Here is a 25,170-nt window from a genome sequence, read left to right on the forward strand (position 1 = left end):
TTGTGTTCGTTGAGTAGAGATCTGCAAAACAATTGTGTCTTTTTAATACGGACCTGGGTGAGTAGTACCAATTTAAGAGTATTTACATTATGTTGCCATTTTTTGCTACTTTTATATTCTAATTCCACTACAATTCAGAGAGGAAATATGTGTGGTTTTACGGTATTTAATCTGACAGTTTACAGAGAATTCTAACTTGTTTATATTTCTACTTTTACCTTACCTTTGATCTGCAGCGGCTTTACAATAACAGTCAAACGAAAAGCAGCTTTAAATCAACACAAATATCTAACAGTGTTTTATAAGATTTCGTAGCCCTTATTTTACCAGCCAGCTATCGTTAAACTTGCTAAGACTGGCAGGACTGGAAACAGGGGGAAAAGCTAGCACTGTCCAAAGGTACAAAATCTGCCGAACACCTTCCTAACACACAAACACATTATACAACTGAACAAAAATATAATGCAACACTTTTGTTTTGCTCCATTTTTCATGGAGAACTTCAAAGATTCAAAATATTTTCTATTATACAGAATACCATTTCTCTCAAATATTGTTCACAAAATCTAAAAATCTGTGATAGTGGCATTTCTCTTTGCCAGAGAATCCATCCCACCTCCCACGAGGTGTGCAATCCCACAGATGCGATTAGAGCAGCAGATATTTGGCACAGGGTGCGCTGTTAGCTGCCCAATAAAGGCCAACTCTGAAACGTGCAATTTTGCTTTTATTGGGGGGGTCCGAAAACTCCCTAGGGTAACCCTACCCCTAACATGTCACCCATTGAGCATGTTTGGGATGCTCTGGATCGGCGCATACGACAGCGTGTTCCAGTTCCTGCCAATATCCAGCAACTTGGCACAGCCATTGAAGAGGAGTGGACCAACATTCCACCGGCCACAATCAACAACCTGATCAACTCTATGCGAAGGAGATGGGTGACATGTTAGGGTTAGGGTTAGGGTTAGGGTTTAACCCTAGGGTTTTCGGACCCCCCCAGACCCCCCCAATAAAGCAAAACTGCACGTTTCAGAGTGGCCTTTTATTGTGGCCAGTCCAAGGCACACCTGTGCAATCATCATGCTGTCTAATCAGCATCTTGATATGCCACACCTGTGAGGTGGGATGGATTATCTCGGCAAAGGAGAAGTGCTCACTATCACAGATTTTTTCAGATTTGTGAACAATATTTGAGAGAAATTGTTATTTTGTGTATATAGAAAATGTTTTAGATCTTTGAGTTCATCTCATGAAAAATGGGAGCAAAAACAAAAGTGTTGCATTTATATTTTTGTTCAGTGTACATTCTTTGTTAAACACAAACACGTTTTGAGGTGTTGTTAGGGAGTTTTTGTTACCTTAAGAGCCAGGTGAGCTGTACACAGACTTTTTGCAAAACCTAAGCAATAAAAAAACGTGTCGTTACTTACTTCTCCAGTAATCAACAATATACCATCACATCAATCCAAAAGGCCACGTTCGTTGCCTCTTGAAATGCAGCTACAAGTCACTTCTTCTATTCTTCCTTCTCTTGTCCTCCTTTCTTTTCTCTTGATCCTGTTGCTGGGCTAAAAGCCATCCATTGGGACTCATTTCTAAAAATATTGTGTCCCTGACACACTTTCCCTACATTTCATCCCCCCAGAATTACCATGTCATACATTTCTCCATGTGTGACTTAACTAACTAAGTCAGAGTAAATATATGTGTGGATGCATGATGTGGTGGATTATGTCTGTCTCAAATGGTCTGCATCAAAAATTGAAGCCGCCTTGTTTCTCGCTGTGAGGGCAAAGATTAGGAGACTCAGATCAGTCATGTTGGATGGGGAGTTGTACAGGATTAGTACACTGTGTACAGTGCATGAATCAGAACATATTTGGTATGATACTGCGTAATAAGTTAAGCATGCACTAAGAATAACTATGAGCTCATTCTGACTGATACTTTGTGTCATGTTTTCATTGTGTTTTCTCCTTATTTCTTCTTCTACCTCCCAACCCTACAGGCCTGAGCAACATCATCGGGATCATTGTGTACATATCAGCCAACGCGGGGGACCCTTCAAAAAGCGACTCAAAGAAGAACAGCTACTCTTACGGCTGGTCCTTCTACTTCGGTGCCCTCTCCTTCATCATGGCTGAGATGGTAGGCGTTTTGGCCGTGCACATGTTCATCGACCGGCATCGACAGCTCCGAATAGGGGCGCGTGCAGCCGACTACCTCCAAGGCTCGGCCATAACGCGAATCCCAAGCTACCGCTACCGCTACAGGCGTCGCTCGCGCTCCTCCTCCCGCTCCACAGACCCCTCACACTCCCGTGACACCTCGCCTGTGGGCCTCAAGGGCTTCAGCGCGCTGCCATCTACAGAGATCTCCATGTACACGCTTCCCCGGGACACCCTCAAGTCCTCCGGCACGCCCACCGCCACCTACAACTCGGAGAGGGACCACACCTTCCTGCAAGTCCACAACTCCATCCAGAAGGACCTGAAAGACTCGAGCCAGACCAACACAGCGAACCGCCGCACCACGCCGGTATGAGGGAGTCGAGACAGGCCAGCGGAGAGCGGGAGACACGGGAACCCCTGTGGGTGCAGTCCACCCCAGGAGAAGATGGATTTCCATGTTTATAGACATTTGTTCTTTTTGTTCAGCTGCATGACTTTTCCATTACCATTGTTGAGAGAGCTTCAACAATCTGCTGTGTCCCTGGATTGAATGGCAGAACAGTGAGAATGGGTCAGAGTGTGAGATCTGTCATTTTTTGCGCAGGGTTTGTTTATGAGGTTTTTTGGCACTGAAAGGGAGGGCGGGAGGGCATTTATGAGATAAAGATTTCATGATTTCATTGCCGCTTGGTTTGACACTTTTGCCCCACATGTTTGGTTGTCAACATGTCAAGCTCCCCCTCAGCAAGCCAACCGCTCAGATATACACCTCCTTTATTTATTGACTCATTTGTTCATTTTTTGCATTAAAACTGTGAATTGTTACAGTTTGGGATTCAGTAAGAATTAGCCCAATCTGTAATCTCTAACAAAGGTACTATATATATATATGTATTACTTTTATAAATAAATTATTACGTTAATAATCAAGAGTTACAGACTTTACCGAAGCAAAAAACAAAAAAAAAACAAGTTAACTTAACCAAGTGCTGTTGGTAAGATGAGAAATGACTCTTTTAGTATCTGTTCATTTGAAGGTTGAGAACAAGAGGAGGGGCTTCAGGTAGCAGCAGTACACGGCGACTGATGCCACCAGAGGCAGGTACAGATAGTCAACAGTAGAATAATATCTATTATTTTAATAGAACCTTCTCGTCTTTTTCTCAGTCCCTGTTCACTTTCTTTTTTTGGGGGGTCGTAACGGGAGACTTGAACCCCTTAACAGAAAGAGCCAACCAAAGGGGTCAAAGTTCACAAAGACTCCAAACACGACTTCAACAAAAAAAAGGAAGGAGCAGAGGGAAGGAAAAGAAGAGGACGCCAAACACAAAAATAAAAACAAGTTAAATATGAAATAGTACAAGAAAAGCTAAGTGACAATTTTCAGAAATTAAATGCATGCTATAAAATTACAGCAAATCTGCTCTTGAGAAACTTAAGTTTTAAAAGTTAATTATTATAAGGGGAAAAAAAGCAAAGACGCTAAAATTTAAAGTATTAATGTTTTCATGTGTGTTTTTCTTATTTTTTATTTATTTAGTTCATTTGATCTTATTGCTTTTGTGAGACAAACCAAACAATCTACATTGAACAAAACTGCTTTTTTAAATGGTTTGGTTGATTGATTTATAAATATATAAATATATGTATGTATGTATTTTATTTTTAAAACTCACACAGCCTTAGTCATTTCTTTGTTTCTTTTGATTTTTAATGTGTTGTTCAATTTAAAATGATTCTTTAAAGGTGCCAAAACCGAATGATCCTATACTTGGATACATCAAGTCCTGATGAATAAAATACGAACCCTAGGGGGAACAAATCACCATGTTTCACTGCGTGTCTCTAACACACTTTAACATATATTACGTTCTTGTTTTTAAGTACTAACATTTATGGCTGTCCCATCATCAGATCTACAATTCTGTTTCCTTTTTACAGAACGGCAGTATGGGTAAACCAGTAATCCTCAAAATGAGCCCCTTCAAATGAATTATGCTTGTGACTTACATCACAAGTTGTGACCTCAGTGTGGATGTGATTGACAAACACTTTTCAGTCCCAGATTGTTTGATTTCAAGGATTGTTAGAGTCCATTACATTTTTTTTTAGCAAACCCAGTGTCTTACCTGAAACAAGCAAATCTTAGAGAGTCTTAAAAAAAAACTATTTGTTGCATACTTTGCATACAGGGCTGTTCAAAGTTTGTTGATAATGAGGATAAGGGGCTATTCATTTACTTTCCCATTATATGCCTATTGTCAATTGGAGTGCATCCATTTTTTTATGTATTAGTCAACCAAACAAATCTTTTTAGAAAGAATGCTTCATACCTAGCAACAAAGTCAACCCCAGTAAGGTAAAAATGTATGTCCCCTCTTAGAATATCACAATATGACTGTATAATTATTAATGCACTGATGTATTTATCACTTTAGTTAGAATTATAATACACATAGTACCTAGAAACTAAAGTTATCAAGTAAATGTTAAGTAAAAATTACAGTATTTGCTTACAAAATGTTATGGCATAGCAGAAATGGAAATACTCAACTAAGTACCTGGAAATAGTACAGTACTTGAGTAAATGTACTTGGTGACTTCCCTCCACTGGGAAAGTATCATATGAGTAGAGTCCTCACAGCCATCGCACTGCTTGTGTGTCTGTGTGTGTGCTCTTGTGCTTCTATTTGATAACCAATCCTAAAAAGACAGAAACGAAGAAACGCGTAAAGAAACAGTTTTGGGTTTGAAAATGGCCAATATTTCCACACACTGAATATCGACTCATAATATTGGCACTTGACAACTTCTTTCTAAAATATATTGGCATCAGCCTTTATACAGCCATACAAATAAAAGCTGAGCTGTCAGACATAAAACCACAGCCTCTGCCTGTTGTTGTAAAATGGTGATAACACGCTGTAATCGACCACTGGGGGTCACACACCGAAAATATCAGTACTTACCCGATGAAACTCCTCTAAAGTGGAGATGAGTTTGTGCCTGCAAGTGGGATAATAGAGTCAGAGAACATTTTAACCTCAAATTCCTGCCAGTTATACGGCTGAGTTTAATATATTCTGCCATTTTTCAAAAAGTTCTTCCTCTTGTAAACACCAGTGAGCTTGTTTGTGTTCTCTCTTCGTGGTAAGAAGCCTCGGAGAAGACATTGTGTAAAACACAGACAATCGTGAAGTCTTTCTAGGACAATCGTGGGAAAGAAACACAGGTTTGCAATAACAACACCAGGTTTATTCTACGGGCAATTTCCCTGTAAAGAGAACATCCAACCCCTTTCCACACTGTTGCCCTACAAGCCAGGCTTTCAGGGTAACATACTGCGCTGAGTGTGTGACAGTGCTCACATATGCAGATATACAAAGCCAATGTATTAGTGCGACAAAAGGGGTTTCTTCTCTACTTGAGGACTGTGGCGTGTTTTATAAATGTGTTGAGTGCAAAAAGAGGTCCTTCTTAGCAAAATAAATAATTAAAATAAAGGGATTCAAAGCATGTATACAGATCTGTTTGATAATATATATATGCTGTTCCATGTTAGGCCAGCAGATTTGTCAAATAAGAAAAAGTTTCTAGAAAAAGTGCTGAGATCCTGATTTGCCATTATCTGGGTTCACCGACACAAGCCGCTCTCCATACATTTGAGAGGGAAAATATGTCAACGAAGCAGTCTAAATGAATAGGGCTTTTTTATGTATAGTCATTTTTATTCAGAATTCATAAGCAGAAGTCATTCTACAAGCCCGGATTACACTAAAGAGAAAGTGTGTGTATGTGTCGGGGAGGAGGCTTAGAGATACTGGCTTTCTCATAAAGAAGCACCTGCCTCTGTGCAGGTGTCTGAATCTCATTTTTAATATGTTTCAGCATTGAATAATTCATGGGTTTTTCTACCTTTCCTCGCCTCCTCTTAGTCATATCCTCCCCACTTGTCTCTCTGTCTTCTCTCTTGCAACATTTTGGACATATTTCGCTGTAGGTTGGATCTGCGAAACAGCAGGTAAACGGCTGTGTAAAAAAACATTAATTCTGCCACAGATTGGGAGACAAGTTCTGCCCTCGTTTCATATTCAAGATTCAAGTGGTCTCGGGCATTGGTTCGTGTAAAACAAAAATAATTCTGGGATACAGTTATAAACCCACAGGCCTGGTATCACCAAACAGCATATAACATCTACATTTCTAAACTTACCAAACCTAACTGAGTAGTTTATTGTTAACCATGTGTAAGTGGTGCTTCAGTTTGTGAACGCTGAGAAAGACAATGGCCAGGTCAATGACACACACACACACACAAAAGTTTAAAATGCATAAACATGATGCGTCATGAAGTTGGAGTGCTAATTTTCCTAATTTCAATAAGATGAGGTTTCAGCTGGTGAAATGGTTAAAAGCAAAACTAACAACACAATATATATTAAAATATGAAGCAACACTGGACTGAAAGGTGCAAGTAACATTAATGTGGTTTATGGTCTATCCAGCAGCACCTGATTGGTTGATTCACTGTGCAGGTGTGGGATGAAGAAACTTTCCCTTCTCCTCCTCCTCCTCCTCCTCCTCCTCTTCCTCTGGCCCATCACAGAGGGGAGCTAGAGTCCAGAGGAAGTGAGACATGCCCTTGAAGAGTCAAAGCTGTTCTATTTATTTATTTCTTGGCAGGCTGACAGAGTTGGACACTGTACAGTGATGTCAGGGAGGGTCAGGCGACACTCCAGCGCTAATACTAATGATATTCTCGGAACTAATGACAGCTTCCCCCCCCAGTCGGGGCGGGGCCCGTAATGCCAGATATCCATCCCCTTTTTGCTCAAGGGCACACAGTGACATGTATTGAATATAGGACGAGAGGAAAGAGAAAGGATAGGGGAAAACCTCTCATATGGCATTATATTGTGTGTTTTTGTATGACATGTTATTTTCCTTCCTAAACTACTGGGCCATGATAACCCTTAGCATTTGCAGTGTTTTGAAAAAAAGTTGAACGGCCACTTTTTGGCAAGCATTATTAACTTTTATAAACACCTCAGTGGGTGAGTATACGTATACTTGACTTGAATCACTGTAAATGTAGTGCCCAATAAGCGTCATTGAATCTCTTTAACTTTGTCAATAGGATTAACAATGTCAGTAATTCAGAAGAAACTAACTTTCATCCCCAGGACCGCCTGTTCTCCTGCTTACCTTAACTCACTCCTCTCCTTAGTCCTGCTGTGGTGATACAGTGTCTCTGCAGTGATCAAAAGAGGGTGGAGAACAGCCCAGCGGTAGATGTTGGGGTGGGGTCACTCCAGGGAAGGTATCTGGGGGAGAAGTCGAGGCATGAGGAACACCCTGTTTCCTCCTTCGGCTGTGAACTTTGTTCCTGTGCTTGGCTTTACGTTTCTGTCAGGCTGCAAGGTTAAATAACCTAATCGAATCAGCAAATGACCTCTCTCTGGACAACGTTCTGCGACAGAGTCAGAGTGTGGGCCCTCAGAAAGCTACAGCCAGCTTTAAGTTAACTGAGAAGAAGGCTGAAGAGATGCACTGTCAAAGCTGCAATGACAAGAAAATGCAACCTGAAATATGTGTTTGTTTGTGTGGATTTTTGGTCAGAGGAATGTTTATCTTTTTCCTGTGCGTGCAAACACTGAATCTGGAATGTATAAGAGTCTGTGTGTGTTTGTGTGTGTTTGTCTGTTGTTTGTGCTGACCAGAGAACAGTTGCTGACTGCGCTAACCCTGAGTTATTTTTGGGTCATTCAGAGTTGAATGGCAACAGCGAGCTATAAGCACGGTCAACCAACTGAAAAAGAAAAAAAAAAATCATTGGAGCAAACATAGTCTGACATGACACATTCACATCACCCCCCTCTGCTGATACAAGCAGTACGAAGCTTAACCATTTCCTGAATAAAAAATATATGGACCAAAGAGTCTGAGCTATGTCACTGCTATTTTACAAATCATCTGAAGCTTTTAAATCCAGCTCTGAATAGAGGGCATTTCAACAAAAAGGAGAGAGGGGAAGATAAAGAGGAGGAACCAAAGTAGGCTACAGCACACAAAGTGCTCTTGGATGCGTGAAGCAAATGGAGCGCTGTGCTCTGCCCTCTGGTGGAGTGATGGGAGACAGAGTGCAGGGCGGCCTCCGTCAGCTCAGGGAACGCTGTGTCCACGGACGGGCCTGGAATACTGATGCCACAGTGCAGGGGTGCAGGAGCTGCAGTCTGCCAGGCCCAGAGGAACGCTCCGATCCTCTGTCCTTTACGCAGGCACAGAGGACTACTGCCTACTTTGTGATGAAATAAAGTATGATCCTATGTTACATTCTTAATGGATGGAATTATTTGATTCAGAAATAGTTTAAATGATGCTTGGCAGGAGAACAAATGTAAGTGATTGCCTTTTTTGTGTGATTTCTACATGTTTAAATCATGACTTGTGACTAGACTCCTTCTCAGTGCTAGTGTAAAAAGCAGGGAATGTCAAATATGCTTTTGAACGTCTACTTGGGTGGTTATGTTAAAGCCATTTATCCACGTAACATAAATATATTTATTTTTGGAGTATCTCCAGCTCCTCCACCTGCAGCAGCGTGTGGTGCATTTGATTTCACCTATAATAGTGTTTTATTTTATGAATGTCTGTTCATTTGATATGCGGTGATATGTATATGGAATGATGCAGTGCTATATTATTTATTTACCCAGTAGTAAAGAAAATCTCAAATTGGCTCCATATTGAAGAACTACATTAAAATGCTCTTACATGTGTCTATTTGTGCTAAAATAATAGCATATTAAATATGTTGTATTCCATAATCCACCACTACAGCTTTATTCCACTTAGTCCAGGCAGAATAGCTGATCCTAACATTACACCAGCAGTGAGATATTCACCCATTAGACCAGCAGTGAGATATTCACCCATTAGACCAGCAGTGAGATATTCACCCATTAGACCAGCAGTGAGATATTCACCCATTAGACCAGCAGTAGCGAAGACTGTGGCCTCCATTGTGTGTAATAATGGCGCTGTGTGTGTGGTCGTCCCCTCCGACAGTCTGTCCTCCTGTCAGACGCCACGCTGCAGCACCACCCAGCCCATTCCCTCACTCTGCAGGACGGCCCCGCTGACTCTGTGCCAGCCGGCTGACAACCATGCCAGGACACACACTAACACACAGATGCACACACCTATTTACACCAACAAACAACTGCACATGCTCTCACACACTCACATAAATCAAGTGCTTGGCCCTCCTCTGCTGTCCCAGCATGCACCCTGGTTACCTGGCTGCTGTCCCACTAGCAACAGCTGCTACCCCAGGAGTGGACCTCAGGTTCCACTGCAGGATAGGACACACACACACACACACACACAAATTAATGCAGTCAAATAAAATAGAGAGACATAATATACTGGCTTCAATGGTCCCTGGTGATAGTTGGCTTTGTAGTCTCATGAATGAATTACTGAATGTCCTACTTGAACCAAACCTCTATAGGAAGTGACTCTAACCATTTCATTTTGAAAAGTCCATCAAAAGAGACACAAAACTCGCGCAAAATGCTGAAAGTTGACAAAACAAAACAAAAAAAGTGAAGCGCAATAACCACAAATGGTGCAATATGACCCCAAAGACTGAAAACTGACAGAAAATGAAGACGAAGAGATACAATTCTACCACGATAAGATGTAAAACAACCAAAACATTTTTGCAATACCCCAAAGGACACAAAATGATGACAATAAGAAAGCAGCTGTGTCACTAAAGCAATTTGTGTTTCAGTCGTTGCGTCTTGAACTCAAAGGACACAAATAGCAGATATTGGTTGGTATTATTCCATATAAAAAGCTCATTGTTTAGCATTTGTTATAACAGTAATAAATAATAAATAACAGTGTCTCTTTGTGGAGTAAAATGTCCCCCCCACTTCTTAAAGTCTGTGCCCCTGTACCCCCTGCTTCATTGGGCCCTGGCTCTGAGGAGAGCTCATTTGAGATGATGGAGGACTGAACTAATAGGGGGGAATGGTGCAGACAGGCGTTTATGAAAAGTGCACAGAGATGCTGTTTGAGCAGATGTACAGGGTCATAAAGAGAGCGCCTGCTGGGACACCAAAACCCACCTGAATGGGACGGAGGGAGCAATTAATGACATAATTCTGCACTTTTAACAGTCACATTTAGCAGAGGGGGCATTATGTAAAGCAGGGCTGTGTGGGAGCTCTGAACTGCAGCGGGGCAGAGGTCACAGCTCTGGAGCCAGTGATGTAAGCAGGGCTCTCTCCATGGTTGTCCTCTGGCCACAGGGACACAGGGCTTCACCCTGCTGCTGCTACATGTGCATATCTCTATTCAGGACATCGTTTGTCACAAGTAAAGGATACTTTCTGCTTTGGTAGAGAAATTCTCTCTTGAAATGTTGCTCAACTGAGAACAATTGTCCTTCAACTCCCTTGACTGCAGGTTAATGGAAAGTAGGAGGGACCTTGAAAATCCCTAGGAAATCCACATTTCTGCAAAGAGTGCTGAATATTATGCAGGACGTCTAAATGGCCTGTGGAGACCTCTCAGGGTCTTCCTCATTACCTGCTGAAGTGGAGCTTTTAGTTTTGGCAGTGATGAGTCAGAATGGATGATGTTGGGGCTTAATTACCGTACTGTGACTGCTAGAGTTCTGTCAGCCAAATGCAAGCCGTACAGCTCAAGGACATATAGCCAGTTAAAACATGCAAGGTTAGCTAAACAGTGGGTGTTTCTCAATGTCGAGGAAGGCTGCTCCAGAGCCACTATTTCATTTTTCAAGCATACGTCATCGAGTTCCGCCAAAGACTGTTCCAATGTCCAGCATACTTGGAATTCTACCGAGGCCGGCGTACTTTGTAGCGGGAAATTTCGAGGCTGCACATGTGTAGACTCCGGTCTTAAAATCTTTGGCGGAAATCGCGCTCCATTTAGAGCGGGGCCTCGCTTATGACGCTCACCTGTAGCCTGTTCCACCATTCTTCGTTTTCCGAGGCTAGGAAGGATTCTTGCCTCGCTTCTGACTCAGAGGTTCATGTGCTACCAGGGAAGTAGAGAAACACCCTGTGTCTTGCTGTCCATCAGTTCTGCATAGGTGGCTGCTCTGAGCTGACTGGACATACAGGTTGATTAAGCAGCTCAGTGAGCTGTAAACACATTGGTTAAGTAGTGTTCCTAAGTACCGGTACATATTTGAGGTCATATTTTCACACTGAAGTTCAACCAGTCCAGAAATATTGTAATTTTACAGTTTGAATATCTTTCAAAATCAGAGGTTCCATCCAAAACATGACCTTATAGTCAAGGATTTAGAATAAACCCCTAAATGAGGAAAATAGGCTACAACTAATAAAAGCATTACTGATCCAAACCTAAGTTGAGGAGCCATTTTCTTTGAGTGCATCATTTCTTTTTGCAGGGTTCCTATACTTCACTACCTTGACAAAACCCATTGCCAGTTCCAACTGAAGCACAAGCTAGAGCATCACACGCTGACCAGATTTCCTCATCTCTGTACAACTCCTAATGCAGTTATACGTACACATATGAAATATGTTTTTGCAATAAGTTATGTACACATCTTTGTCAGTATAATGTTTTACAAGAAGGATATGAAACAATTTTTGAGTTTGTTTTTTTATTAAATAGCTGCAGTACAGGAATGATTGCGACAGTCAAAGCAGCACAGACGGTAGAGGACTTCAAGCAGTCTCTTCCTTGGTGATACGGTCCTTCTTGAGTGGTCCCTGTGAGATAAAAAGAAAGAGACTATCAATTGTTTGGCTATACTTTAGAATGATGCACATGTAGTCCATGTGTTGGCTCAGAGCAGCCAGATGTCTCCAGAGAGTGAACAGGGAGCAAGCACAGACAGCCACTGCTCCCCTGCCTCAATGGGGTCACTATAGCACTGGAATGGAACCACAGCTCATACTGAAGAAGAGCCAGATTACGAACAGTGCGGGGGAAATAAAATTGATTCCAAATTCTTAATTGATACTTCTTAAAAATGGTATGTTATACTGGCAAAATGTGCATACAAATAGTATAAAGCTCTTAAGAGACTAAGAAAATAAATTTGATGCAGAGGTATGCTTTTGTACAGCTTTCAGTACAAATTCTTACCATGAACGCCTTCTTCTCCTCCATGGTCTGGAAGCGGCCGTGGCCAAACTTGGAAGTGGTGTCGATGAACTTTAGGTCGATCTTCTCCATGGCACGACGGTTGGTCTGCACAAGCAGAGACTGGGAAAATACAAAAAGAAACAGTTTAACGCTTGTGTTGGGAACTAAGACAGTGATTTTATTACCTCAGCAAGTTACATTATACCAGGGGCACTCAACACCTGTCTGGAACAGTCAAACATGTTTCATATGAAGCATTGCAATTTGTCCTTACCTTGCGCAGAGTCAGCACCCTCTTCTTGACTCCCACAACACAGCCTTTAACCATGATGAAGTCATTGGTCACATCTCCATAGTGGACAAACCCACCCTAAAAAAAAGAAAGAAGTAAAGTGAGTCACATCTTCTGCTTCCAAATGGTCAATGTAATTAAAGTTACCCACGCTGTTAGCATGGCTAGCTTAACATGTGCACGCTTGTCAGACACCAAAAGGAAGATGCGGAAACCTTTAACACAAATATATACATGCTATTGCTATACATTTTTCGTAAAAGAAACACAATGTTCTAAAACCTAATAAATACAATGTGTGGGCTAAGAGCCAGATGTCTCCAGAGAGTGAACAGGGAGCAAGCACAGACAGCCACTGCTCCCCTGCCTCAATGGGGTCACTATAGCACTGGAATGGAACCACAGCTCATACCGAAGAAGAGCCAGATTACGAACAGTGCGGAGAAACCATACATTGAAACCAGATTTGACATCCCGCCAGGATTAATGTAGAATAGGTCTTTTTTTTTTTTTTTTAAAGGGAATGACTTATTTCCATGCCTGTCACTTACCAGAGGGTTGATGCTCTTGTTTGACAGATCGTACTCTGTGGAAGCATTGTTCTTCACCAGCTTGCCATCCTTGGTGTGGAAGCCCTGGCCAATCTTGTAGATCTTCTTGTTGATCTCTGTTCGGTGGTGGTAACCCTTCTGACCAGCACGGGCCACAGAGAAGGCAACACGGGAAGGATGCCAGGCACCAATACAGGCAACCTTACGCAGACCACGATGGGTCTTGCGAGGAAGCTTCTTTGTGCCCCAACGACTGGTGACACCCTTGTATCCGTGACCCTTGGTGATGCCAATAACATCGATCATCTCGTCCTGGGTGAAGACGTTGTTAACAGGCACGGCCTGTTCCAGCTTCTCACGGGCCCAGTCCACCTTGTCAGAGATGCTGCCTCCGTTCAGCTGCACCTCCATCAGATGAGACTTTTTCTGCGCAATGGGCAGCAGGCGCATCTAAACAGAAGAAATCAAATGCACGTCAGAACTGGGGAAATCATAATTCCATGTCAACTGAAACATCTTTGTAGTCTCAGAAGGAAGGCAGCTGGAAGGTATCCTCATGTGTATCGGGCACCATGCCTGGTGCAATCATCCGTGGTCTCATCACTGACAGACAAGCAGGTAGGCCTGTCACAATTACTTGGCTTTATCGTGCAATATCGACCTTTCGTTTAGCCCAATATTGGGAGATTCCTATATTTTTGATTTACATTATACCAGTTCTTGAGAAAGTCAAGTCTTCAAAAAAAAAAAAGTACTATGCCATTGTATTAAAGTGGCAAAAAAAAGGTCATAAAATGATAATGACGTGTAATCCAGTCATTTCTGGGACAATGCATTGTCCAAAAAATGCATTCATGGTGACAGGCCAACCAGCAAGAAAATGAACACCTCATTGTAATCATGAGCTTTACTAACCTGTGTATGTGCAATGATGCGGATAACCTGGCAGTACTTCTTCATGGAACCAAAGTCCTTCTCCAGCTGCTTCTTGCCATCATCATCCTGCCATTTCTTGCAGTATTTGGTGAAGGCCTTCTTCTTGGACTTGTACCTGAGACCCCACAGGAGGAGACACAGAGGTTGGCACAGGTTCTTCATAACCCAAGAGGGCCAGCGGAAGAACACAGTGCATAGCTGCTTGCCATCCCAATCCATGTGGAAGGGGGTGCATTCTCAGCTAATAAGGATTTCAGCTCATGGCACAGTTTCTAAGAAGCACTTTCCACTGGCCAGAGGAGCCCGGAGCTCATCAGGGCACATGGCACCTGAGCGGAGCTGCCACAGGAGGCACCGTAATGTTAGACTCACTCAGTGAAAACACAGGTCTATCCTTTTCACTGGGCAACTAACTGCTTCAATGAGGCATTTGAATGTATTGTAGCAACTCACCAGTTCCTGTAGAATCGGCGCTTGCACTCTTCACTGACATGCTCAGCAAAGATAGTCTTGAAGGAACGCAGGCCACGGGGTGTGCTGACGTAACCAACAACTCCAACCACAATCATGGGAGGGGTCTCAAGAATGGTCACAGCCTCAACCACTTCCTTCTTGTTCACCTCTGCAATAGAAAAAAATAGTTTAGATATGAATTACTTTCCTAGACTTATGGCAGCTGTAGTATTTATTATATGGTTTAGACTGCGCTCAGTGCTCGACATTCATCAAGGGGTATAAAACCCATTATGTCCGCCCGTCGAGGGGATCATCACAGGCAGTATTGAGATCACACAAGAGTGTTGAGTATTTTATGCAATGGGCAGAAAAGCTTTTCTCCCATTAGGAAATATCTATTTCTAAATCACAGCTGAGTCTTTGGACTGACAGACATCTCAATAGTTTTTTTAGAACCAAACAATTGAGCTATAATAAGATGCAAATGCATTTAAAATTACACTGAAAGTCCACTCACTTGAGCCAGGTCGGTCGACCTCGCGGACGATGTGGGTCATGCCGGCCTTGTAGCCCAGGAAGGCGGTTAGGTGCACGGGCTTGGTGGGGTCATCCTTGGGGAAGCTCTTCGCCTTACCACGATGACGACGACTCCTCTTGCGGGGCAAGAAGCCCAGGGATCCGTGGCGGGGAGCCGAAAATTTACGGTGAGACTTGAGGGAGGAAAGAGTCAAGTTAGCTGGTTCATCTGCAGAGCTAACTGTACAAGTGCGGCCTAGCTCAACATTAAGCATAGAGGGTCTGAAATACAGCATGGTCGTATTTGGAATAACGTAAGTAAGTATAAATGCGTTCTAATGTAATAGTGGACAAGTTTAAAATCTGCGTTAGAATACAGGTCAATGTAATTAAAGTTAACCATGCTGTTAACAAGCTTAACATGTGCACGCTTGATGGACACCAAAATGAAGACGCGTAACGTTTTTAACACAAATATACATGCTATTGGTATACATTTTTCGTAAAAGAAAACCAATGTTCTTAAACTTAATAAATACAACGTGTGGGCTCAGAGCCAGATGTCTCCAGAGAGTGAACAGGGAGCAAGCACAGACAGCCACTACTCCCCTGCCTCAATGGGGTCACTATAGCACTGGAATGGAACCACAGCTCATACTGAAGAAGAGCCAGATTACGAACAGTGCGGAGAAAAGGTCCATCGAAACCAGATTAGACATCCGTCAGGATTATTGTAGAATATGTCGTTTAAAAAAGAGAATTACTCAAGTATAAATAAAGTAGCGGCCTTCATTGACTGCCATTTTGAAAGCAGCCGGTGTAGTTCAGTGTAAATACGGAATACTAAAACAATGAAAACAAATATATCCAATCTATTGGTATACATGTTCCATACAAGTAATCCAATGTTCCTGAACTGAATTAAAACAACGGATGCTTAAGATGTGTAACAGATTCCTATACAGAGCGCAGGAAGGTAAACTCACCATCTTGTGTCCAGTCCGATTGAAAGAGGCCTCCGTAAAGGATGACGCTTCTATTTATACAGAAACAATATCGCGGGAATCGGCGAGATTACTGTCTGACCCCAAGAGTCTTCTTCTTTGGTGTTTTACGTCAGTTTGCAGTGCACCCTGTTGCATTACTGCCTCCTTCTGGATTCTACTGTTCCTAGATTCTTTCTATCAGACCGGACCGTTCTTATTATACATCCATGGAGCATCAAGGGGAGGGAAATCATATTCTGGTTGCATTCCATGGAGGTTTCAAACTTCCTTTATAACCTCCTTTAGCTTAGGAACCACTGGACCTCCCTTACCGAAAGGAGAGAAGAAAATGCTGCCCCACAATGCCTTGCAGCCGCAGCATTTGCGCCACACAACAGTCGGCCGTTCACTGAAACAAACGATTATGACGGAGAAATTATATCATGAAAGTTACGGTGCTTATTAAGCATTTTAAAACGTATGTGGTAAGTTGCCAAAGTGCTTTGTTTTGAACGTTCATCAGTATTATAATCAAAAAGAGAAATATGAACGTTAGTTTTTACTGAAATGATCAAATAAAGTCAACATTTCACTGAGCTGTGTGGGGTTTGTTCAACTTTTAAAAGATGTTTGAATGGTGATGTACACACTGTGTACATCACCATTCAAACATCTTTATAAACATTAGTCCTTAACACCTATCACTATGTACTACACAGTGATAGGTGTTAAGGACTAACGTTTATAATAAATACATTTGTATTGATTTTAAGATATTTTCATACAATCATACGTATTGGGATCATTTGTATTAATGTGNTACTGAAATGATCAAATAAAGTCAACATTTCACTGAGCTGTGTGGGGTTTGTTCAACTTTTAAAAGAATTTTTAAATGGTGATGTACACAGTGATAGGTGTTAAGGACTAACGTTTATAATAAATACATTTGTATTGATTTTAAGATATTTTGATACAATCATACATATTGGGATCATTTGTATTAATGTGGACCGGAGGGAGAGGGTGACGAGCATACATTTCACTTTCCTTTTTTATTTCAATTACAACTTTGGTCATGAAGAATATGTTTCTCTGTTGTCCACGTTCATAAAGCATAAAACAACAGCATCAGAGCACGGTGCAGAGTCTCTAGATGAGTCCCTCGTTCTTATTAAACATCCATGTAGTCCGTTGTATAGAACACTGTAGTTTCCATAGTTTCACCACAGCAGCAGACGCACACAATGACGTCCGCTGGCGCATCATAAACACGTCAGATAGTGAAAGTGCATTCGGATTCTCTAAAGTACCGCAGTCTCTTCTCCTAAGTCTTTTTGAATTCTCCTATCCACTATCCCTTAACCCCGTGACGTTTCACTCAGAGGTCAAAGAATAGGAGATAGGGTTAGAATTTAGGAGCTGATTTTTTCCTAAATTAGGAAACCGAATATGATTTCCCTCCCCTTGATGCTTTCTCCACATTCTAATATATATCCTATGTTGTCTTCAACTCTTCCCATTATCCTTAGCCTTCTCATCATTTCCTTTCTTTGTTGCGTATTTTCCCTGCGTGCCGAAAAGACGTGTTCAACTTTTTCTTATTGCATAGACAGATAGATAGATAGATAGATAGATAGATATACTGTAGATAGGTAATTTATTCATCCCAATTTGGGAAATGTTTGCATTGCAGCAGCATAATAAAACACAAGGCAATGTACATAAGAGAAACGAAGACACAGAAATAAACAGTCCAATATATTTCAGAAATAGAAATAGAAATATTAGCATTAACAAATTAAAAAGTTAAAAGATACAAATTAAAAATAATTACAGAACCCTGTTGGATGTTTCCCCAAGACCCAAATAGTCTATTTACAAACTATGGTTAAGCATCTTTGAATCAAACTGATAAATAGATAACAGAGCAAATTAGGGGATACACATCAAATTATTTCATTTTCATTTCAAACCTTTATTTAACCAGATTGGTCCCATTGAGATCATAGATCTCTTTTTCAAGGGGAGACCTGCAATGAAATACATTATTTCATTTCACATAATGAATGTATAAAAAGACCGTACCTTAAAAACATTAAATTAAGATAAGATAAGAGATAAGATGTACTTTATGATCACAAATTGGGGAATGTTTTCATTGCAGCAGCATAAAAAAACAAGGCATTGACATAATTAGAAATTAAAAGATTAGAAATAAACAATTCTAAAGTAGAAACATCTCAAAATAGTAACAGAAATGAACCGGCATTGTGGTTACAGTCAATCCAATCCGGACTGGATAACAGCCTCACAGTTCTAACCACCACAGATTATTAAAGCCATACATCTTTAAAAAACGGTTTGAGAAGATCTAAATATATATAAATATAAGATGTCTTAAACTCAACAGCCACTAGATGTCATTGTTTGACCTCACAAATCATCTCACTGACATGGTCAAACAAATATTAACAATTTATTGAGATATTTATGTGTAGCCTACAAAAGGAGAAATGTCTTTTGTTTAAAATGAAATCATTATTTTTTGTATTAAGTGTATTGAGTTCTGTCGTAACGTAAGGGCTTTATTAATTACTAAGTTGTGAAAAATGGGTCGCTGTCTGTAGGGCTTGGGAGGAGGGGTCTGTATTTGTTTTGTTTTGATACTTTTTGTGTATGAAAAGTGATTGAGGAGAAACTGCACAATATTGTGTTTGATTTTTTGCATTGTTGTATTATTCTGTATGTTAGAGTTTATAACCTTTATCGGTTTATTAATCATAACTAATGTACATATATTGTTCTTAATAGTCATTCACAAACTTGTTGGGGAGAAAATCACAGAATGCCTAAAATGCAAGCCATCTCAACATTTACTTCCATTTAATTCATTAAAAAAATCAGAGGAGACACATTTCAGGTAAAGGCATACATTTTTTGTTTTATGATCCAGTGTTGTAGCTTTTATATAATCTTTATTGTAGGACAGATATTCAAATAATTTCACATGGAGGTAGGTACCAAACAGTCTTTGCCAAATTTGTCATTTTGGATCTGGGTGTGTTGGTTCCAGAAAGAATTGTGCTAAATTGTTCATATATTCTTGCAATGTAATCATAACATGAAATGCTAAATTCTTTATATTTAAAGAAGCCTTGCTTCAATCAGGATGTGTGTCTCATTTACTGCCGCTTTCCTCCAGTTAATAGATCACAAACGAGGCTTGGATTCAACAAACATGTACTTATCTTTCTGATTTCATTTCACAACACTTGTCTTACAATTGTTTAGTGCTCCAAGTGATCAAATTAAAACCATGCTTCACTGCTACAGGAATGCAGTGAAGACAATGCAGGGTGTATCTGGATTCTGCACTGTAAACAGTTGAACACACCATGCAGTTGGTTCAGGCCATGTAACGTGGGAATGAGAACATTTCCCTCAGACCAATGCAACAGTACTGATGTACTTTCAGCCCTTAAGAAGGTTTGTATTTCCCCACAAAGCATTTACCTCTAACCCCAATTTCCTGCAGATTAATTTTGTGCACAGAGAAAGAGAAAATCAATTATTCTCTTATTTAAAGAAACGCTTTGTTAAAGTTTACTCAAGTAATCTGCATGCATAAAGGTCGTGATAAAAGAGTTTTCAGGATTGTTGTTCAAGATTATTATTGTGTTCATGGATGTGAAGTGTGTGTCAAGTTTTATTCAAGTCTTTCCACATTTCCAGAGAGAGAGACATCCTTGATTTGTGGGTGAATCCTCTTCATTTATGTTCAAACAAAACCAAATCCGGGTCCGTCAGAGACTTTGTCCCGACTGTCCTTATGTCGAGCTGTGAACAGTCACCCAGCAGCACACGGAGCATTCAGGATCCCAGTCGCTCTCGATCCAGGTTCATTTTTTGGAAGAAAGTCTTCCCAAACTCATAGGAGCTTATCATGACGGCACAGGCCGGGGCCACCTTGATCACCCTGGGCATGAAACCTGGAGAAAAGATCAAGTCTTACTCAACACGTCATACAGGGGTGAAAGAAGTGCTTTGACATTTCACTTGATTAAAAGTACCAATAGTAAAGTCAAAGGAAAAATCAGAAGAAACATAAAGAAAAAAGTAAGTACCTTGAAATTGTATTTAGGTAAAGTACTTGAATACATGTTCTTAGTTATATTACAGCCCTATAAAGCATAAGTGTGTACCTGCAAAAAGGCCCCTGTAGCCCATCTCAGCCCATATTGACTTCATTATGTGCCATGTGGACGTTGTTCTCTTTGAGGCAACTAAGAATGGAAAAGTCCGGTTTAGAACATGCTACACACAAAAAGAAATCAATTTGATTTGAAATGATTGAAGATAAAAGTACAGACCTCCCAGAGCATCTATTTCTCCCAGCTGGATTTGTCTCCGTGTCTTCACCACGTCAAAAGGCAGCGTCAGGATCGCAGCGATCTAGACAGGAAACAGTCATATAATGGACAGGAAAACAATGGCCTGATTCTCTTTATATATCCCTGACGATGCATTCGCTGCTCACAGCTGGACCTGAAACTTCTTCTCTCCCATCTTGAGTTTACTTGTTGCAACAGAGGTCAGGTGTGTCTCACTAATAAAGGCGAGTACTCACAGCTCCAGAGACGGCTCCTGCAGTGAAGCTGATGGAGAAGTTGGCCTGATTCATCCGGGACTGTTCACACAGCCGAGCCTTCATCAGCTCATAGTTAAACCAGTACAAAGCTGCAAATACACAAACGGCGTCGGTTTGTACGCTGATTTCTTGCTTTAACCCACAGACATCTCACACCTCAAAAATAACTAGGATGTTGTTTTTTCCATTTTGTGCACTAAAAAAGAAAAGGTTTGTTTTGGGATTATTTCTAATCTGATTTGAGGGTCAACGGTGTTTTGTGCTAAAGTGATTGTAAACTACCTTGAGGCTAATTTGTACGTGAATGTCTTTAACACTAGAACCCCCAACGGGTACATTTTACCCGCAGCTGTTTCTTGATTGTATGTAACTTTTTTTCAATAAAATATTCAAGTCTCCCAGTCAGTGACTTTTCCTGAAAGTGTGTTATATAGCACCCTCTGTTGTTAAAAATTGTCAATATGAAGTCAGATTGAAAAAATGGCCATTAATACCCATTAGCGCCAGCGGGTAATATTTACCTTATAGAAAATGCAGTGATTTTCGCGCTATTGATTTCACTCAAAAACATAAACATGACGTGTTGCTATCGCAACGCCTGTCGTTTACTGCGGTTCCTTATAGATAGAGAGATAGAGATAGATAGATAGATAGATCGATAGATAGTTAGTTAGTTATAGATAGATAGAGAGAGAGAGAGAAATACTTTTAGCAATATTTTATAATCCATGCTATCTGCACACTATGTATCCTATGAAAGCTGAGAGTCCACAGATTCTATTGGTATAAGTTTCATCACTGTGCGATCAAAACTCACTGTTAACCCTGTGTTCTAGTATGATAAATAAAATAACATTATACCTTGCAAATCAATGCATTCTAATAGCGGGTACATTTTACCCGTTGGCGGTTTTAGGTATACAGCGACCCCTGGCGGTTCTAGTGTTACATAATAAATGAATGCAGGATGTCGGAACTTTAAGTCTAGATGGTAGGGAGAAGAAGTATAAAGAGTGGCGGAGATGTGTCTTTTCCCATCCCATACTGTATGTTAAGAAGAAAAATATTGAGTACTATTGATTATTTGAGTATAAAACACTCAGTCCCTGTAAGTCTAGAAGGTGGTAGATGAAGTGTGTAGTTTTAATGGCAGAAGAACACTCACAAACTTCTCAAAGCACTCCAGCAGCTCAAGTTAATGCTTAATAATAATAATAATAATAAATGTTATTTGTATTGCACTTTACATTTGAAACAAACCTCAAAGTGCTACAGTACATAATAAAAAAAGATAAAGAAAACCATTTGCAAGAGTCAAAATGTATAAACAGGTTAAAAAACAAGTTTAGAAACACGTTTTAAAAAGGAGAGGCAGGGTTATTAAAACCGGCTTAAAAAGCTAACCAAATGCTTTGTTAAAATGGTAGGTTTTTAGTGCTCTCTTAAAAGTGTTCACAGGTTGAGGAGCTCTGAGATGCTTCACTTTCTCTCCCTCTGCTGGTATTTTAAACTGTAGTTTTTTGGTTCGAAATCCAGCTGATTTTCAAGAATACAAATAGTTAAATAGAATAACAGAGTGTTTAAACACGACTTGATTAAAGGTCGACTGAAAAATACTCAAGATATCAAATAACAGCAGAGGAGTGAAATATGCTGCAGGAGAGGTTTGACAAGTTTCTATTGATGAAAATACTTTTCATGAAGCAATATTGTAACAACCATGTTTGAAGTCAACAGGTAGGAATATAAAAGACTGTCTCGAGTCTAATTAAAGCATATTGCGTTGTGTGTTGCTGCTCTCACCAGAGAAGGGTACGTCTCTGAGCACGGTGGGTCCCCAGCCCCTCCACAGGGACAGCAGCCCGCCCTGAGCCACAGCCGAGCGGATACCCACCCGCAGCTCGCTGTAGGACAGCTGGCGGGACTGCATCTTGGTCCTGACCAGCTCCAGAGGGCTGATCACCGTCACAGCCCCCACTGCAACACACACACACACACACACACACACACACACACACACACACACACACACACACACACACACACACACACACACACACACACACACACACACACACACACACACACACACACACACACACACACACACACACACAGGGAGTCAAAGATACACATAACATACTACAGTCAGGATATCTCTTGTGTGATTTAGTGGACATACATCTGGCCAGACCCCCAGCAACAAGAGGGATGTGGCTGCCCTGGAAACCCAGGCCGTATCTCAGGAAGTCCCGCAGCTGGTCGTAGCAGGTGAAGTAGATGACCGTGGCAGGGACAGCCATCACCCTGCACAGAAACATGAACATGAATGAAGGACTGCACTGTACATTAAATGCCATAACAATAGAAAATGGAAATATTAAAAAGAGCTCCTGAAAAGTCCACTTTTTATTGATACAGTGTTTTCGTAGGACAGTAGCACTACAAGCACATGATGACCTTATAGAATAAGATGCGTTGCTAAAGATTGAACTACCCAACAGTAAAATGCTAAATACATGTAAATATGGGACTTTTACATTTTAAAGTATTTTCTATTATTGTTTTAGTCTTTAATTAGAAGTTATTCATACTTCTTGCACTACTGTTTGTCTACAGTAACATGTACTTCATTGGAGATTCATTCACATGGATGGACTTAAGATCGATTAAGGACATTATGTGTTTTTTTATTTGGCTGTACTTGCCAGTGCATACTTGTGATGATAATCCTGTGTTAAAGACTTCATATTCTAAGCATTTTAATATGTTTAAATGCTTTTCCATTTGGAAAATACAAAATATATATATTAAACATTTTGTCCTCACCCATAGTGAAAATACAAATAAAACTCAATAGGAAAGAACAAATGCTATTGGCCACTTATATCAGTATAATTTCCCCCCAAAACAAAAATGTATTTTTCAACACATTTATTCTTAACTAATTGTGTTTTTGTAATTAAATGAAAGATTATAAACTCACAGTGTTGGTGGCAGTCCACTCCACAAAGATCTGAAACCTTCGTGCCGAGTTATCTTCACAAAGGCATCCTATGGAATAAACAAACATACTTACAAACGTTTTTTGCAACAAGATAGAGGCAAAACCAAGCTGCTGATGCACTAATACTCACAAGCGTCCCACTGAAATGGGTTGGTGTTTTGTACCAGCTGGTGCAACTGGTTCCAGTCTGACACACATAGACGTGATCCATCAGCCCGTTACAATACATGAAGCATTTCCCTGAGAGACAGAAAACCCACAGGGGTGCAGTGTGAGAAAAAGTTTTTAGAGCGTACTTGTCCATGGACAAGTGAGTTTGGCAATTTACTTGTCCGAATACATTTTTCACTTGTCCAGAATGGACACAAATTGGGGCCACTGGAATCTTCTTCTTTGCCATCGTATTTTACATTTTCCCACGGTTTTTACGACACCGCTAACATAAGTGAGCGGTAAGATTTTACTGCATCACACATAGGGTTGGGTATCGTTTGGATTTTAACGATTCCGGTTCTGCTTTTCGATTCCAGTTATTTTCGGTTCTCGATTCCGGTTCTTTGAGAGGGTAAAAATAAGTCCCATGACAAGCTGGGAGAAAAATATATTTATGAAAACATTAAGTCAAATCTGTATTCCTATTTACAAATCACTTCATACTGTTTAATTTCTTACGGTTATTGAATACAATTATATAAAAATAATCTCTGCATTGTTTAGTTAGTTCTAAGTGGTGCAGTTTGAGAATGTACAATTGGCCCAGTCTCCTCTGATGTTACACTGCAACCTGCCTGTGAGACAGAGTCCAACCACACATGTCCAACACATAGGCCTAATAATAATAATAATATTTATAGCCTATAGCCTATAGGCCTAGCACTTTTCTACAACTCAAAGACGCTTGCACGCTTACACATGTCCTGCAATACACATGCTGCAGCTGCCCAGCTGCTCACTGTTTGTAAAAGTAAATAAATAGTATTTTCATTTCAATAACTTTCCCTCCTCACCTCATACCTCAAAGACCGCACCTACAGGGTTACTTGGAGAGGGTCCGAGTCCGACCCTTGTCAATTAACTAGTCGGACTCGGACCCTCTCCAAGTAACCCTGTAGGTGCGGTCTTTGAGGTATGAGGTGAGGAGGGAAAGTTATTGAAATGAAAANCCTTGCCCCCGGACCCCCCCTAGAGGAGGTGAGGTCCACCACCTGCCCACACCCCCTGTTAAATTGTCTCACCGACATTGAGGATGCTTCCTACGCCCATGTTTTATTCCATGTGTCAAGTCAGGCAAATTGGGTCAAACATATTATTGCATCAATGATCTGTTAACATTAAAATCACTAAATATGCTGTTACTATTTTTGCTCTAGGCAACTCAAGGGCTCAGGTAATGTGATTACTATATGAATAATTCTCCAAAATAACATAAAATGCATAGGGTTT

General features: G+C 40.7%; 3 protein-coding genes across 3 annotated transcripts in view; 1 reads left to right on the plus strand and 2 right to left on the minus strand.

Moving 5' to 3' along the window:
• The window catches only part of cacng2a (calcium channel, voltage-dependent, gamma subunit 2a), a 10,792-nt gene extending 6,796 nt beyond the window's left edge, over nt 1-3,996 (plus strand). The window contains exon 2 of the mRNA XM_010781495.1: nt 2,009-3,996. Coding sequence (XP_010779797.1) covers nt 2,009-2,544 — 536 coding nt within the window. The 3' untranslated portion in view covers nt 2,545-3,996. The remainder of the gene's footprint in view (nt 1-2,008) is intronic.
• Nucleotides 3,997-11,825: 7,829 nt separating this feature from the next.
• Nucleotides 11,826-16,153, minus strand: rpl3 (ribosomal protein L3). Its single transcript, XM_010781468.1, has 8 exons — nt 16,070-16,153; nt 15,085-15,277; nt 14,565-14,733; nt 14,091-14,226; nt 13,176-13,625; nt 12,607-12,702; nt 12,333-12,452; nt 11,826-11,953 (listed from the first exon to the last, which is right to left on the minus strand). The coding sequence occupies exons 1-8, from the start codon at nt 16,070-16,072 to the stop codon at nt 11,909-11,911; spliced, it is 1,212 nt and encodes a 403-aa protein (XP_010779770.1). The 5' UTR covers nt 16,073-16,153; the 3' UTR covers nt 11,826-11,908.
• Nucleotides 16,154-18,927: 2,774 nt separating this feature from the next.
• The window catches only part of slc25a39 (solute carrier family 25 member 39), a 10,311-nt gene continuing 4,068 nt past the window's right edge, over nt 18,928-25,170 (minus strand). Inside the window, exons 4-11 of the mRNA XM_010781496.1 lie at nt 23,858-23,967; nt 23,707-23,774; nt 22,903-23,027; nt 22,524-22,697; nt 20,700-20,809; nt 20,443-20,524; nt 20,275-20,355; nt 18,928-20,061 (exon numbers count right to left, since the gene is read on the minus strand). Coding sequence (XP_010779798.1) covers nt 19,943-20,061; nt 20,275-20,355; nt 20,443-20,524; nt 20,700-20,809; nt 22,524-22,697; nt 22,903-23,027; nt 23,707-23,774; nt 23,858-23,967 — 869 coding nt within the window. The 3' untranslated portion in view covers nt 18,928-19,942. The remainder of the gene's footprint in view (nt 20,062-20,274; nt 20,356-20,442; nt 20,525-20,699; nt 20,810-22,523; nt 22,698-22,902; nt 23,028-23,706; nt 23,775-23,857; nt 23,968-25,170) is intronic.

The sequence above is a fragment of the Notothenia coriiceps genome, unplaced genomic scaffold (genome assembly GCF_000735185.1).
Source record: "Notothenia coriiceps isolate Sejong01 unplaced genomic scaffold, NC01 NC01_scaffold00023275, whole genome shotgun sequence".
NCBI classification, from domain to species: Eukaryota; Metazoa; Chordata; class Actinopteri; order Perciformes; family Nototheniidae; genus Notothenia; species Notothenia coriiceps.